Source organism: Gymnoscopelus braueri, assembly GCF_963280865.1.
Source record: "Gymnoscopelus braueri genome assembly, chromosome: 6".
NCBI classification, from domain to species: Eukaryota; Metazoa; Chordata; class Actinopteri; order Myctophiformes; family Myctophidae; genus Gymnoscopelus; species Gymnoscopelus braueri.
In genome coordinates, this window is record NC_137607.1 from 51,965,309 (window position 1) to 51,983,627 (window position 18,319).

The 18,319-nt window shown below is 41.4% G+C and overlaps 2 protein-coding genes across 2 annotated transcripts in view; both read left to right on the forward strand.

Annotated features, from left to right (window-relative positions):
• hcn2b (hyperpolarization activated cyclic nucleotide-gated potassium channel 2b) overlaps positions 1-18,319 on the forward strand; it is a 247,604-nt gene that overhangs the window by 141,375 nt on the left and 87,910 nt on the right. The gene's annotated exons all lie outside the window — the stretch shown is intronic.
• LOC308087608 (E3 ubiquitin-protein ligase RNF126-like) lies at positions 8,729-16,862 on the forward strand. Its single transcript, XM_080431579.1, has 9 exons — positions 8,729-8,834; positions 10,257-10,315; positions 10,711-10,771; positions 11,216-11,454; positions 13,650-13,718; positions 13,810-13,879; positions 14,051-14,144; positions 14,815-14,930; positions 15,493-16,862. The coding sequence occupies exons 1-9, from the start codon at positions 8,757-8,759 to the stop codon at positions 15,646-15,648; spliced, it is 942 nt and encodes a 313-aa protein (XP_080287705.1). The 5' UTR covers positions 8,729-8,756; the 3' UTR covers positions 15,649-16,862.

An 18,319-nucleotide genomic window follows, 5' to 3' on the forward strand; every position in this document is an offset into this window, starting at 1 on the left:
TTTTAAGGCCTTGGTGTTGTGATACCATGAGGAGCATGCATAATCGTAATAACCTTGTATGAGGGCCCCTGCAAGAATCTTCAGAGTATTCTTACTGACTAGACGGCCAATCCTATACAAAAAGCGTGTTCTTTGGTTGACCTTTTTGATCACTCTTTCGGCCATTTTGTCACCGGAGAGGTTTGCCTCCAAGATGGAACCCAGTCCCTGTCCGAGACCAGCAGAGCCGAGTCATCTGCGAACAGGAACAGTTTGCAGTCGCAAGCTGAAGACATATCGTTCACATATATCAGGAACAGTAAATGATAGGTTCTTGATCGTTATCTTAAACCCCCTTGCTGTTTGATCACACACAGATAAAGAAGACACGTGACACACGAGATCTCTTTTACTCGTACGAGGATTGTGACCACCATGTAACTCACTTCACAAGGTCCAAAATCACAATGGCGCACTCCCCTCTGTCCAAGCACTTTATTAGAAAAGGGGAGGGGACAGAGGAGTACAGAGGAGTGGAAACTTACTAACTAATAAGGACTGTCAGACATATTACACATTGGATTAATACATTGCAGGAATTCCATTAAATGAATACAAATCAAAGAAAGAACTTATATACACACATTATAATATATATCTCTGTACACCGATATTATAAACTGCTCCTAACATTCCCTCCTGTTGTTCATTTAATTAATACTTCTGAACATCACATTTCAAAATGAACATCATAACAGGATTTTTATTAATCAACCCAACAACTCAAACATTTGCCTCTTCGCTTCCAGTGGCCTTGGGACTAACTTTCTATGTCACTCTCAAATAGGGCTTGAAAGGAATACACACTCTCGTGTAGAGTGGAGCACTTGGGCCAAATATTGTCATCAGTCTGAGACAACGCCGCATGTCTGCACGACCTTTTCATTGACCATACACTAATGGTCTTGCTTTGCGTCACTAACATTCTTGGAATTAATGTCATCTGAAATAAAAAAAACACCACATGTCCTTTTTATCAGAAACGCAGACCCCTCCACTCGCAGCAGTCAAAAGGTCAAGAGTCCATCTATTCTGGACGGCCATTAACGACGCTGACTCAAACTCACGGTTTTGGGCCTCTTCATGGTCATTGTAGCATTGAGGAACAGGCTACGTCTATAGTTAATTGTCTCTACACGTAACATAAGCTTTCCCACTCCAAGATGGGGAAAGAGAGACAAACCAACCTTATTGGCACGGGATTACCAGTGAGATTGTATTTTTCTTACAACCTCCAATTCTTAGTTGATCTAAACAAACACGGGGGAGTCAGCATTAATGTCTGTTGACAATTGTGTTCGTTGATCTGACCCTTCTTCACAGAGCCAGCGTGGACATAACACTCATGTTTAGTTCAAAGTCATTTTCTCCCAAGGCTCACCAGCGATATTGGATTTCGAGGCATGTCACTTCTCATGACCAGTTGTGTGAAGCAGATATATTTATACAGTATGTGTGCAAACATAAAACATTCACATTTTAGTCTTAGCGATTTGATTAGCGTAAAAATATACCTATATATATTTAGATTTAGACGGTGAGAAACATTTTCGTCAACACTCCTCGATTTACGAGTAACTTTAATAATACAAATATATAATACACTCATAGAAATTAAAAACTCACAAAAATACCAGGGGTGCAATTCTAGGTGTAATAGGAATGGGGATGGGGAATATTCTAATTGGAGTCTTCTCCAGGTTTGGGTCTGACCTGAGCTCTATCCGCTCGGCCCCACCCGCTGCTGGCTTTAGCACTCCTATTACTTAAATGTCTGATAATGTTCGAACCAATTTACAGTGGCCTTTTGTGGATCCAAATAACACGTTTCACAGCAATTGTGTTGGTGACCAGGACTCGGAACGGACCCTCTCAGCGCAGAGTTGGTCCTGGTCCTGTCGCTTGATGATCTTTATCACGGCATGCAGATCACCAGTGCTTCGGTCCCTGTAGGGAGAGAGAAAAGACTAGACAGATAATTTGCACTTTGGACTATTTTCATGTAAAGCTCCACTAATGTGATGCATTATGGCTATGGCCGTTTTGACACATCTGTACTTCAATCTAGTTTTACAGTATCATCACTTTTCAATAAGTGGAAATAATAGTCTTACATATGGCCTTTCGTTACCTTTTCATTGTCTAAAAACATGTACAAAACTGTTTAGCATAATTTTGAAAATTATAAGTGTGAAAATGCTGCTTAATTATATATTATATGTGTACCATCCCTCCTGTTTGAGATATGACCTATGGTCATGACTCAACTTCAGATCCTAAGTGTGAAATGGTCTGTGTCACTGGTGGCAGACATAACAAATAAAAACTCCCAATGTGAAGCGCGACTAGGTTCCTTTTTATCTTATCTACATAAGCGTTTCCCAGGCGTAAAAGTGCCTCTGCTAGTCTACTGTGCAGCAAAAAAATAAACAAAGTAGAAAATGCATCGTGGCTATTATTATAGAGTCAGACATTTAACATCGATGCCCTTAGCGGCCTTGGGGTTCAAAAATACCACAACGAACTTTAGTGAGATGAGGTTGAGTACATTTCAAAAATTTACACAGGTTCCAGGTCTTAATGGGTTTAAGAGACATTTGGAGTAAAACCTAGAGGCCTTTAACTTAGCACCTTACTCTTTCAACAAGACATAAATCATTTAAAAAAACTTCTTTAACTTCAGCAGTTTGGATAAAGGACTTAGTATAATCAGGAAGGGCCAACACAGAGACCAACATGTGCATCATCTGTCTTAACTTAACAAAAACGTCTGCTGCCAACGCAATTCAAACTATATGGGGCATACTGCAAGGAGCTCTCTCTTATTCTTGGGTTTTGGTGCTTGTATCTAAGCTGCTCTTCTATCTGAATGTAAACAGTGGCCTGCTACTCTTCCCCCATACTTTCACATGTGGGAGATTCTACTACTAAATCAACACACGAGATAACGTGAGACGAAACCTGACAACGTGGCCTTAACATTTAGCTATTTCCCTTGAGAAACTGGCTGGACTATTCACAAACACACGCACACACACACACACACGCACACGCACACAGAGCCAGGCTCACTGAATTGCTCTCACTCTCTTATTCTCTCTCTCTCTCTCATGCATGCGAGCACACACACATGCTTACACGCGCGCACACTCACGCACACATGTGAACACACACACACATGCAGACAGTCAGACAGACACACTCACTCCTCTCACACACACAGTACCTGACACTCTCCAACGTAAGTGACGTCATTCCACATGCTTCAAACACACACAGTCTTTTCGGTACATGAAACTACACACATGCACGTATACAAGCACACACGCACATCATAACCCATTTTTTTTTTTTACACTACTGTTGCTACCCTTCACACTTTACATATAGTACATATGTATTACACCCAAACACCACATTCACTCACAATTCATGTACACTAACACCTGAACACACATACATACACTCTTACACGTACAATTTCTCTCTTTCTTCCTCTTCTCTCTCACTCTCATTTAAACATCACTCCTTCCATCAGTTTATAATATCGGTGTACAGAGATATATATTATAATGTGTGTATATAAGTTCTTTCTTTGTAGCTGTCGCTCTGATGCGCACAGCCTCCTAGCTTCTTCTCTTTCTTTCTTCTCTAATCATCCCAGCCAGACATATTGCATGACTCGCAAAGAGCCAGTCCGAAGAGAAGATGGCCCTTACGACCACATATACAACATGAGTTGGGGGCCCTTGGTTGGCCTTTCTCTTTCCTCGTATCATCCCATCCATGTACTGTTGTGCTTGATATACAATCAGCCACAAAATGGCCTAAACGACCACACCTAAAACATGATCTGGGGGCCCTTGTTTGGCCTTTCTTCTTGCCCTGCTTTGGCTTATCTCCGTCGTTGGTAACATCGACTACAATCACTTGTTTCACAGGAGCACCTGTATCTTCTTTTTCCTTCTCCATATTAGCAGTCAATTACTATTATGTGGGTGAAAACTTAAATATGTGTGGTTATTATAATGTTCTGTTCAATGTAGAAATTATTTTAATCACTGTAAATATCTTGTTCTTATCCTAACTAAGTGTATTTCAACGTTTCTAGGCACTGCTGTATACTGGTCAAAAACTGTATCACACCCAAATATTCACCAGTTCACCACGTGTTGGACTAGCCCAGGGGATCAGCTAACTTATCACATTCAAACCACACACCGTACACCCCTGAGAGTCTTATGGGGGTTATACAAGATATATAGACTAAACCTAGACAAAAGGATCATGCCCTGGAAGGTCCACCACGTGTCGACTTGCCCCAGAGGATAAATCACTGAACCCTCTGGAGGGAGTTTTCAGACTCTTTATCTTATTAACTACCGTGACTCTCTCTTGAACTCACACAAAACTCGTTTCTCAGTATACAATTGCAGCTAATAAAATGCAGTGGCCCCCGCCACTACAACACAACTATAACTGTAGTTGCTTATCTATGCACAACTACAACACACTTGTCAATATTACACCTTAGTAATAACAACAATATGTCCACACAAGGACCACACTTACATGTTTCTTATAGGCGTGTGATCACGTTCAGATTTCGGCAGTCGTTCGTCGAAGAGAAGATTTCGGACTGGTGAACACCGGCCTGGTTTACACCCCAGGGCTTGCAGGACCCTCTCAGATCTCTGGCTATCGATAGACTTGCGATGCGTCCTCTTCTCCTCTTCCAAAAACGACGTAGAAATCCGACACGAAGGACCAGTGAAATGATAGGTTCTTGATCGTTATCTTAAACCCCCTTGCTGTTTGATCACACACAGATAAAGAAGACACGTGACACACGAGATCTCTTTTACTCGTACGAGGATTGTGACCACCATGTAACTCACTTCACAAGGTCCAAAATCACAATGGCGCACTCCCCTCTGTCCAAGCACTTTATTAGAAAAGGGGAGGGGACAGAGGAGTACAGAGGAGTGGAAACTTACTAACTAATAAGGACTGTCAGACATATTACACATTGGATTAATACATTGCAGGAATTCCATTAAATGAATACAAATCAAAGAAAGAACTTATATACACACATTATAATATATATCTCTGTACACCGATATTATAAACTGCTCCTAACAGTAAAGGTCCTAGAATACTTCCTTGCGGAACACCACAAGTCACTGGGAGGGGAGGGGACTGGGTGCCGTTTACTTCCACCACTTGTTCCCTCCCTTCCAGATAGGATCTCATCCAGCTCACCGACGTATCATCAAAACCTATTGCTTTAAGCTTATCGATCATGATTGGGTAATTAACGGTGTCACAGTTCTTCTGGAGGTCCAGCATGACCATGCCGCAATATTTGCCATTGTCGACATCTTGTTTGATAGAGTTGTTGTAGAGTTGTTCAAATAGAGAAGGCATGTGTCAGTGGAGTGGTTTTGTCTGAAACCAGATTGGAATTTGTAAATTAGATTTTTCTCGGCAAGATACTTATTGACCTATTCATAGACTATGAACATATAAGCAACATAAGCGGTCGCTTAGGGCCACAACCACTAGGGGGCCACAACATTTTTTTTTTTTACTTTCATATTGTAATTATGTCATGTATCTCCTATCCAACAACTAGCGTTATTATTTTAGTATGCAATAAAAAATGACAATGATTTTATAATGGGGGTGTTTGGGAGTGGGGACCACCCAAAAAAATCTTGCTTAGGGCCACGAAAATCCTAGGGCCGGCCCTGTATTTTTTCCATGACTTTCGAGATGGAGCTAAGAATAGAAATAGGGTGGTAGTTGCCAGGGTCTAATTGGTTTCCTTTTTTGTACAGAGGGGTCACCCTTGCTTTTTTGAAGTCGTTAGGGACGCGTCCCTGTTTGATGGAGAGGTTTATTATGTAATGTAAGTTTATTGAGTAATGATTGGAGCAATGGAGGCTGAGTCTTTTAGAAATTTAGAGGGGATATTGTCGAGACCTGTGGCTCTGTGTTGTTGTAGTGCGCTCAATTTTTTAAACACTTCGTCTGTTGTCACAGGGGAGAGTAAAAAAACATTTTTGCTTACACCAAGTTTTTTGTAGAATGCGTCGACATACTCACTACCATAGCGCCCAGAGTGGGGGGGCAATTTTTCAACCAGTTTTGTGGCTATGGTTGGTTGTAAAAAATATGTTAAAGATTTTACCCACTTCCCGCTTTGCTGTAATGAGAGTCTCCTTCACCTTGAGGTTTATGTTTGAGGTTTTCCTCAATTTTGTCATCGAGGTAGTTTTTTCCCGCTAACTCGAGCATGCCATTTACCTTGTTTCTTAGCTTGTTTCTCTCTTTTTTGAGTTTAGCTAAGTGGGATTCGTACACACAGGCTACACCATAGAGTTATAATGCCAATAGGGTCTGGCTGCAGACTGAAGCGCAAAATGAGCACGTGACCGGGGGGCGGGACCTCCACTGATGGAAACCTCCTTTCGTGGACCTCGTCCAGAAAACGGAAACGGAAATGTATTAAAGGGGTGTTTCTTTTCTTTTTCGGAAACGGAAATGTATTAAAGGGGTGTTTCTTTTCTTTTTCGGAAACGGAAATGTATTAAAGGGGTGTTTCTTTTCTTTTGGGTTCCTGGGCTCTCCGGAGCGTTTTTCGGCCGCAGTTACCCCGGGCGGCATCCATGGGACCCGGGGGGGGCACCGACGCGTGCGCAGCCCCGGCCCGGATCCAATGAGCCCTCCGCCGGCCCCGGGCGACCCACGGCCCGGTCGGTACCGGCCGTTTTGGCCCGAAAAAGAGCAGATCGACAAGCCTAAAAAAGTTGAGATTTTCGGCTGGGGGTCCTCCAGGGGGTCCCCGGGGACCTCTGGAGCCCACGCAGACACTTAGAAACATTTTCGATTTTTTTTGAGAACCATGATTTTGGGGGTCTTTGCCGCCCCATCGCTACCCCAGGAAGGTGCCTCTTCCTGGGCATGGTCCCTACCTACCCGATGGTACAAGTGGCCACTCTCCTCCCATGCGAAATTTCAAGCAGGGGAGAGGCCTCGAGCCCAGAGCTTCCTGGGAGCTCTGGACTTAGAAACATTTTCGTTTTTTTTTTTTAGAACCAGGATTTTGGGCGGTCCGTGGCCCATCGCTGCCCCAGGAAGGTGCCTCTGTTCTGGGCATGGTCCCTACCTACGAGATGGCACCAGTCGGCCCTTCTCCCTGGCTCTCCCCTTCACACAGGGTAAGGGCCAGGGAGCCCAGTGCCACACGGCACAGTGCCGGGTGCACACTCGCCCGCTCTACCCGCCCCGGGAGCCACCGTCCCTGGGTAGGAGGTGGAGGTGGTCCATGGACCCCCGATGAGGACCAGGGACCGGGGACGGCGCCGCCTTGTGGACACCGGCGGTATTGTGCCCCGCGGCCACCACAGGCCTATCCAGGCTTGTGGATCTGCTCTTTTTCGACCGCAGGACTTTGTCCTTTTTCCAGACCCACGGCCGGGGACCCCCAGGGACCCCCGGGGAGGCCTCGACCCGGCCCAGGGAGCCCCGAAGGTGGGTACTCGCTCCAGTCCGGGGACCCCCGGGGGTCCCCGGCTCCAGAGGCTCGACCCTGGCCGCTCGACCCTGGCCACTCGGCCGGTCGGCTTGGGCCTCTCCGGCCAGGGACCCCCAGGGACCCCCGGGGAGGCTTCGACCCGGCCCAGGGAGCCTCGAAGCAGGGTACTCGCTCCAGTCCGGGGGACCCACGCCTCCGGGGGGGACCCGGCTCTCCAGGCGGTCCCGTGGACCCACTCTTAAGCACCCCTCGGCGGGCGTTAAGTGAAGTGGCAGGCCGCGGCCAAAGCACCGCGTGGACCTGGTGGTACAAAACTTGGCTCCCACGTTTTGCAGGGACGCTGGAAGTCATTTATGCCAAGGGGGGCTGGGCTTGGCGGGGGACTCCGCACACGATTTTTTTTCACATGTGTCCCGCGATTATTTTCACATTTTTCACGTTTTTTCACCTTTTTCAACAAATATTTTATTCCCCAAAGTTAAATACATCATTGTTTTAATATATAAGTGTGTATATAGACTTTTAAAATGATATCTATTTGTTTAATTAAAAAAAAAATAAAAAAAAAAATGTTTTCAAATTTTTTTCTTTCTCTTCCCCACCACCAGGGGTGCTGCAGCACCCTCAGCACCCCACTTCCCGCGTCCCTGACGTTTTGGAAAAATCTGTTATATTAAATTACATTTTATTCACAAATAAATTATTGTTTGTTTATTTGGCAAATTGGGACCACTGTACTTATTCTTTTCGTTTTAGGTTTTCTACATAAATGTAATTGCAAAGTTGCAATGTTACACCGCTCTGTTTACACATTTCTTCATTCAATTTTAATTGCATATGCATTTATTTTTCTTTTTTTTTGTCCAAGTCTCCTTCTTCTTTGTTTGGAGAAGCAGAAGAACTCAACGGTACTGCCCCCAGTGGTTAAAACACAATTATGCAGGACCTCTTCTGCTGGAACGTGACGTCACCACCTCGTCCGTGTTGAGCTCGTCTCGTGGAATAGGTCTGCAGCCAGACCTGAGCCAGACGCTTCTCTATAATGCGCGTAACACCTTTGGGCTACACCCACACTCACACTTCCGCTCGTCGTGACGTCAGTGACGTATCCTTGGTATGTGCATTGTGTGGGATAGCCCCGCCCCCGTTCCCCCTCATCACTGTCTAGCTAAAGATGGCTGAAGCTCCTCCATGGCCCAGCAGCCGGTTCTTCTGTCACAGATGTTCAGCAGAGATTAGCCCTCGTCTCCCCGTAAGTAGCAGTATAAGTATTATTATTACTAGTGTTGTAGTGAACTGTTAGCCAGCTTATTGTTAACCAGGCCCTTATCTATCCAGTCTCTTCTACCGTGGTTAGGGTGCTAACGCTACCTAGTTAGCTATAGCTAACTAGCTCAGTGTTTAGAACCTGTCTGGTCAGACAGGCACTTGACCCTTGTCTGATGCATCTTGATGTCAGTGTTATACCTGCGGTTGCATAGTGTTGATTATGTTTATGTCTGTTTATTCAGCTTTCAGCATGATCACAGATGTTTAAAAAGACGGGTGCCATTAAAAACACTGAATTATTTAGCTGATTACAATGTAAAACTTCAAATAAAAAAAATGCTATTGACTACAGTATCTAATCACCTAAAACAGAAATCCACTTCTGGATTAAACCTACCTAAAACTAAAATCCACTATCATTTAAGATGCAGATGCTACAGTTACCTGTAGGGTTGTGAACTGAATACTTGAATTTGTGAAACATATGGCATCATAATTGACTACTTACTACATGTATTTCTGTGGTAGAGTTCAATGCCTAGGTTCTGTATGGAATGAGCCTGCAGTAACTAAGGCAGTAACAATACCACTGTGCATTCTCCCTGGCTTTGCCATTCAGCCGGCATTAACGTGCCAGTCATAGGCTAGAATGATCTCTGTGTGAACAGTAAAGATGTCTCTTACAATGAAAACGATCAGCCATAGTTTTCCACACTAGTAATTGAATTGATTGATTGATGTACTTTATTTTGTAAGACATGATAAACAGTACACGGAAGTACAATTCACAATATAAGGTCTACTAAACTGGATAACTCATAAAGCACTAAGCTTGTTTAAAGTGAGTACCCACGCACACAAACACAGTGGGGCCAGTTTAGAATTGCAGCTTCCTGAAGGTGTTTCTTTAGGGCAGTTTTGTAAGTGAGTATGGTTTTACACTCCTTTACTCCTTTTGGTAGGGCATTCCACATTTTTGTTGCATAGCATGAGAACGAGTTAATTCCCTTTTGTTGAGCCAAATCTGGGTTGAACATGATCAGTGGAGCTAATAACTCAGCGTCTGCCAGATAATTAGCCGGCATATGTCTTCATTACATTATCACTGATTTAGCCTTGAGTTAAGGCTATCACCGATTGTCTGACTTTTACTTTCGTATCTATACGAAAGTGAAAGTCAGACTCGATAAAATACATCTTTTGATAGTCTTGATCCAAAGCTAGTACTGTTTAGTACTGTTTACTGCCGTCCAATTAAAGAGTTTGCTTGATCTGGCTTCCTAAACAAGTTATTTGGATATTGTGCATCATTGGGATATTATGGAGAAGGTTGTACTTAGTATGTTGTCAATATAACATCTTTAGCTTAAGTCTAATGTGTTGGTTGGTGGTGTTTTGTTTACAGGACTACACTTGTCCAAGATGTGAGTCAGGATTCATTGAGGAACTGCTGGAGGAGCGAAGGTGTGTTTGCTGAAGCCTAGTCACATGAACAAGTTTGTTCTCCATTTGCAGTTACTGACACTGTACTATATTATTACATGTATTAAGAATTTCACTGTGAAGTGTCTATCAATTGAATGTGTCAAAAGTAACAAAATGACATGACTTTAAATTAAGTCTCAACGATCTACCCTGACATCCCTATTTTGGGCAAGTCATTATAGGCGGAAATTCTCAGAATTTGCCTACCTATATGCTTGTATGGTGGTGTTGTGTGTCAAAAATAGCAGATCTACAAGCTCTCAATGCGTTGTGAGCTTTTACATTGGTTATTTTGGCCGTGTGACGCCGCCGCGTACCAGGAAGTGTATATATGAGAACTTGGTTAACTGTTAACATATTTGTCTCTTGTTTAGTGCTGACAATGGCTCCATGTCCAGCATCTCCAGTGGGGACCAGAACCAGCAGCTTTTTGAGGTTTCCAAAGTCATTTTTAACTGACATCTCAATCACATCTCCCTGTATCTGTATATTTCTTTTTGTTTACATTCTCTGAACTTCCAATCATTATTCTCTTAAAGTTTTGACCCTTGTGTGGCAGAAGTTAGCTTAGCTTAGTCAGTCCCAGATTAATCAGATAAGCAATATTATGTATATGGTTATACTTTATTAAGCCCTCTAATTGTGGGACAAAGATATTGATGATAGTATTATCTTGGTAAACACGAAGCTGTACTTACACAGCTTATATGTTATATCTTCTAGAAAACTTCCATGGCAGTGAGTGACTTTTGACCTGATATTGACATGCACTGTAGCTTTAACCATCTGTCATTGTAGACAGAGTAAAATATTTTTTTCTAGTGTTTTCTACCAATCGGTTACATCTTTTTTGGATGTCTTCATCTTTTTGTATCTTAGAATGTAGACCACCAGCACTTGTTTACATTCCCGTCGGGCTATGGCCAGTTTGCCCTCGGCGTCTTCGATGACAGCCTCGACTTCGGCACCGGCTTGGGGACAGAGGACAACCGTGATGCTGAAAATAGGCGGGAAAGGGAGATGGCATCGCGGCAGCGATACGGCGCCAGGCAGCCGAGGGGTCGTCATGGTGCCAGACGGCAGCCAGGGAGGCATGAGGGAGTGCCCACTTTAGAGGGGTAAGGAGCAGTGGTGGAAAGTAACTAAGTACATGTACTCAAGTACTGTACTTAAGTGTGATTTTGAGGTACTTTTACTTAACTGAAGTATGTCCAATTTTCAATACTTTATACTTCTACTCCACCACATCTCAGAGGAAAATATTGTGCTTTTACTCCACTACAATTATTTGAAAACTTCAGTTATTAGTTACTTTGCAGATTTTGATTATTATTTCAAAACACATACTTTGGCTATTTGAAAATGTCCGATCTACAAGCTCACTCACATTTTTATACATTTTAGACATACCGGTATGTCTAAAATATTATAAGTTTTACTTTTAAGTATATTTTAATGCCAATACTTTTGTAGTTTTACTCAAGTAAATTTTGATTACCGGACTTTTACTTGTAACACGTGTTTCTATGTTGCAGTATTGATACTTTTACTTAAGTAAAAAATATGAGTACTTTTTCCACCACTGGTAAGGAGTAAAGTCATTCTTTATGATGTGTCCCCCGATTTAAATGTCATGTGGCACCGTGGCTCATTGGTAAGTTGTTTTTGTTGGGGTATATTTGTCACAGTACATTTTACACATCCTCTGCATTTACCTATCCTAACTATTGGGAGCAGTGGGTGCTGGTTAGTGCTGGTGCTTCACAGTAAACTGGGTTTAGTATGAATCCCACCGGGGGCCGAAGGGGCCCTTTCTGAGTGGAGTTTGAACACTGTTCCCACTCACTTGAAATGTACTGGTACATCTCATTTTAACATCCTGTGTGAACATGCACCTTTTTAATATGTCTTGTCTATCAACGAATTGACACAAAAAAAATCGAATGGATATTTTATAATCAAATGAATCGATTAGTCTGATTAACCACTTAACCCTGTATTATACTTCGTTGTACAATGGTGGTGTACAAAAATAGAGATTGTAGATCGGCTATTTTCATGATTTTTGTAATAATCGTTCATTAATCGAAATGTAGGCAAAAGGTCATATCGCCCAGCATCGAGATGGAGGGCTCTTCTGAGGAGGACGTAGAGAGAGTACTCACAATCAGGCAGTGTTTGGCTAAATGCTTTTCATGCTTTTCATATCTTCAGAAAACTAATTATGTCCCGATTATTAAATAGGAACATTTATAAAAAAAAACAGATACCCCATTATGCATTATGCATGTAACCGATATGTAATCGGTTACTTCAACTTAATGATGCAAATAACATTGTGGGTGGTTAATAATTAATAAGTATTTAATCTATTATTTAACACCCCCCCAGTTTTTTTTATTTGTATAATATTCACGGCCATTGTTTATCTGTAGAAGAACCGCCTTCAGTCCGAACTCACTCTCCTAACAAAACAGAAGGCCTACCTATTAATACACAGCCACTGTCTGATGGTCAGGTAAAAGAGGGCTATTATCATATAGATGGAGTGGAATTATTTTCATGCAGTGTGTTGCATGTCAGACATGGATTTCTTCCAAACCAGCACTGCATTGTCAGCTGAATTTCCCTCGTGGCATCATTAAAATCTAGATCTACTAGTATTTAAATATCCATTTCCTATCTGTGCATGTCTGTTGGTCTGGTGGCATTAGGCTACAATATGACAGGTACAATGACCAATGGTCGGAAAGTGAGATTCATAAAACTTTCCATGTCTGCACTTGTGAAAACCGTGTGTAATGGTCATGCCGACGCCAGTTCCACAACGTCTGAATGTATAAAATAAGATTTAGCTAAAACAGATTTAGGTGAACGTGCAGATTTATAAAGCTGGCAAAAAGGATGCACATGCTTATTTCTGTTGTGTGTTTCATGCAATCATTGATTCATTTGTAGGCAATGTTCTTTCATATTTTCATGCCTTCGTGTTGGTCTCATTGGTCTCATTTCCTTTTTTTTATTATTTTATCTTTGGGGCAAAAAAGTTTGGGGATCTCTGCTCTAAAACTACCCACTGCTCCTAATGGTTAGGATGGATGTATTAAATTCAGAGACAAATAGCTGGTATGTGTAAATATACTTGGCAATAACTGCAGTAAATTAAATACAAATGTTACACCTGACCAATTCCTAGTTTAATTTGGTCTCCCCTGACCTTCTGTTTGCCCTCCTGTTTTTAGTATTTTTGCCAGCAGAGTAAAGTTGAATGTCTCTTTTCTTAATCATTGCTGTATATTTTTCTCTTACATAGAATTATCCAGCAACTAGTGAATGGAATCATTGCACCTACTGCAATGCCAAATATTGGTGTTGGACCCTGGTGAGTAGCTGAAAGAGTATTCTATTTATATGGCAAATGTTGTGTGTTTTCTGTCGGCTTCTGTTCTGATGTTAAGATATGTTTTCAAAAGGGGCGTTCTTCACTCAAACCCTATGGATTATGCTTGGGGTGCTAACGGATTAGATGCAATTATAACACAGGTATGTTTATATTCAAAATGAATACCCTGCTCGTGTACAGAATTATCAAATGTTTGCCTTTAATAATTTGTATTTACATATTTTAGGATTTGTGGCAGAATATTTATGGCCAGCCACATGAAAGGCATAAAATTATTTCTTTGAACAGAACATTTGTTTTGCCTCCACTAGTTATTAAACCAGTTTGAGAACACGGGGCCACCACCTGCTGACAGAGATAAAATAAAAAGCCTCCCGACAGTACAAATCACAGAAGAACATGTTGGTAAGTACAGTCATTTTGAATATTATGGTTAGTTCATTCATTGTTTATTTTCACAATTCACAAACTGCAAATAGGACAAGTAAAGAATATTTCCTTTATCTATGGAATTGTGGTTTGTTCAGGGCCGGATCTTGTCATAGTCAAACTAGGCCTATTGTCACCGAAGGGCCCAGACAGAGGGGTAAAAATACCAACTTTTAAATTAGAGATTGTCCGATATATTAGCATTTTATACCATCAGTAAGTATTGCGGGTTACGGATGCCAGATAAACAGAAAAATAATCAGTAAAATAGATAATTATACTGATGTGAAAAACCTGTTTCGGACAACCTCAAACATTTAAGATAAAAATACATATATATAATATGTACACCTATATTCCAAAAAAAATAAACTTTCTTTTTGCATTTTTCAACTCGTACATAAGATACTACACGAAAATGTCTTTCAGGTTCAGTGCAGGTTATCCTCGCCCATTGATCCGTTCAACCAGAAAAACTGGTTTAGCTAAAGTTCAAATGGATGTGTATTCCCTAAATAGACAAAAAAAATCTGTCTAGTGCAATCTATTCATTTAATCCGACCCTGGTCCTGTTAAAGTTTGTGACAGATTTGTTAGCTTCTCCATGCAATACTATTTGCATTTTAACATAATTTGTGCTTTTCAGGCTCAGGTCTTGAATGTCCAGTGTGTAAAGAAGATTACAGCGTTGGAGAAAATGTCAGGCAGCTGCCATGCAATCACATGTTTCACAATGACTGCATAGTTCCCTGGCTGGAACAGGTAAACTTGGCTATCTATTGTTCCTTCCAGCTTGATATTCTACTTAAACCCTTTATACTTCATTGTATGACAAATGGTGAAAATGGCACCACATTTTTATTTTATTTTATGTTTGCCTATACACAAATCCACGGAGCGCTGCCATTGCTGCAGTGTCAAACTCAGTCAGCTGCTGCTGCGGTTCTGTCCGTCTGTTCACGTTACTCTTTACCTGCTTGGCTGTTGGAGCAGCCATAAACTACACGGGGTCATCCCGATTTTCTGTACATCTTTGTAAAGTTAGTGTTAGTAAAAGTTAGTAAAAAGCAGGTAAAAGAGTAACGTGAGCAGTCAGTGACTGCAGCTGACTGACACCGCGCAGCAGCAGCTGATCGAGTCTGACACCGCAGCAATGGCAGCGCTCCGTAGATTCGTGTATAATGACTAAATGTCTCTAAAATAGACACCAGAGTTAATGTGGTTAATTACCAAAACGAAAAATGTAATCGAAGTAGTTAGAATTAAAGAAAATCTGAGCTTTACATTTTTTTTAACTGCTCTGTTCCCCCCACCCTACCCGCAGCATGACACGTGTCCAGTGTGCAGGAAAAGCTTGAGTGGACAGAACACAGCATTGAACCCTCCGGATTTGTCGGGAATGAACTTTACCTCTTCCTCTTCATCCACTCCTCCATCTTCAAGCTCCACCAGCAATGAGAACTCTGCAGATAACTCATAAAAAGAAACCCGCAAAACAAAACAAAAAAAAACATTCCCTGCATCTCACCCCATGAGCTGTCTATCGCTCCGGGGCTACCAATGCATCAGCGTGGTGGCCTCCAGCCTCTCCCTAGCATAGGGTTGGGGAGCTGCAAGCAACTTGTTCCCTCACCATGAGTGCTCAGGCCAGATTCAGGAGTGAAGTGATTATATGTAAGATCCATGCGTTTCTGCCCCTCCTGTAGCTTCCTTGAGCCATTAGGAATCTGGTTGGCGGGATGGGTGGGGATCCTGAATGGGTCCTCCTGTTTGGGTGGACATGAAGAGAAGGGAACCTCAGGAGGTCCTGATTGTCTGAATCACCTCGCACAATAACAGAAAATCAAGGAATCAAAAGGGTGGAAGATGTGACGACGTGATGTAGTAGTTGCTGTTTTTTTTTTCTTTCTTCCCCCCCTCCAATGTTATATGATTTCAAATGAAACCCTTTGGCTAGTGAAGATTATATGTATATAAACAGCAAACTTCTCTGTTAATTCAACTCTTAAGTGTACCATTTTTAAAATTTTACTCTCTGAGTTGAATTAACTGAAGTTTTTACAATTAGCACCTAAATTACAGATAAAAAATTACTGACGGTGCACTGGCTAAGTGTATATTTCAGTCTTGGGTTTGGATAGATATGACATTTGAAGCATTTTGCTCTCCAACCTGAATTAAAATAGTCTATATTATTATGTATGCATTTTATTGTTTTGCACTTGGAATGAGGAAACAATGCAGTGACGTTGAGCTATTTGGATTAGGTATTAGATACTCATGGTAATTAATTACTTATAAAGGGATTTTCAATATATTTTGTCCACTAGCTTTTCATATTATTATTGTACAGGATCACAATGTTTCAGTGCAATTGGCTTTTTAACTTTTACATTAATGAAAAGTCCCCCCACCCCCTAAAAAATGAATAAAAAGTTGCCAATTTGCAGTCAGTTTATGTAAAGAAAGACCTTCGTACAATGAACTGATGTTAAAATAAAAATATTTGGGTGGTATCACTCAATACTCAGTCGTTCTCATGGGTTGTAACTTTTAGTTAAACAACGGCAAACAAATGGATAGGGGGACCAGATCTGGCATGTAACGGCTAAATGCAGTTTGAAGCTGAATGTTTGAATTGTTTGTGAACTTGAATTGGCCAGAGTGTGTATATTTTTAGTAGATCTGGAAGTTAACTTGTGAATGGAGAACTTTCGTAAAATACTCTTTAATCTGTGATTTACCAATATTGGCACTTTGCATTCCCTTTGTATAGCAGATGTCTGCCAGTGACTGACTGTTCACACTCTTGCATGCATGGTGCTATAGTCTATATCAGACACTAGGTGGAAGTGTGCGTTAGTAAAGTCAGTTATAGCCTTGATACAAGACTGTCATACTGATGACTATTTTGATCCAAGGCTAAGTCAGTTAGAGCTTTACTATTATCTTTTCTGGTGAATCATCTATGTGGTACGCTTTTTTTTTGGTGTCGCAATTAAGCTCATACTGTAAGTATCAGTTGCATGGTTTGGCATCCTGTGCTAATTAATATCAATACAAGGCAGAAAGCTGGCTTACAAGTGACTTTTCAGAGCAACTAGGGTTCATTCAGGCTTCCAAGGTCATTTTAGAAACATGGGTGCACTTGTCTTTGTATCAACATTCTGATCTATGTAACCTCTTTGCCAACCCAGCTCCCCAACTCTTCACTTCTGATTTAATCATCTGATAATCATCCTTGTGAGGCTTTAATGAAGCCTGAAAAATCACCACAGGGATGCAATAATGTCATCATAAATACCTGAGAGTAGTTTACCGTGGGAGGCTGGGAGCTGATCCCTTTGTATATTTAACACAAAATACAAAGGTATCAGCCACCATATTGTTATTCATTGAGTTATGAATCTGCTTCCTACGTTAATCTGCGTCCTGCAGTGTATTTCCTGCACTTTGTGCTTTGTGTTTATTGCTCTAACATTATGGCTCAAGGGACAAAATTGTAAAGAAAGGCTTTTGATATCGCTATTTTGCCTCAAAAGGGAATGTTTCAAACATCCGGCTACTGAATTTGAAAATGTATGGTCTTATTTTGACCAAGATTTATATTTGTATTCATGAACAATTTCATCATTGCTACAATAACTTTTCTCAAGTCATGTGGTAATAATTGTGTGTCTTGCATAAGTTGCATTGCATGCATTGTTCAATGTGAGGTCTGATTAATAGCTAGCCTGCCTGGAGGCATATCATTTAATGGTAACTAGATTCTGCCAAGCCCCGCCCACAGCCTGGAGCGACTGCATCCTAGAGCCTGGAGGAGTGTTGGTGTTGAATGGCTAGTTGGTTGTCGGTGACAACAATGTCTTGTTTACTAAAAATATAGCTGTGCTGTGTGGTTGCATCCCCTGACCCTACACCCCCACCGGGCCCACCAGCACTGTATTTTTTCAAATTTACAAACATGTTTGTTGAATGTCATAATAGATCAGTGGTGTAAAGTAACTAAACATTTACTCAAGTACTGTACTTAATTACAATTTTTAGGTATTTTTTTACTTTAGTGGAGTATTTCCAATTTTCTTTTACTTCTACTCCAATACATCTCAGAGGCAAATATTGTACTTTTACGCCGCTACAATTATTTGAAA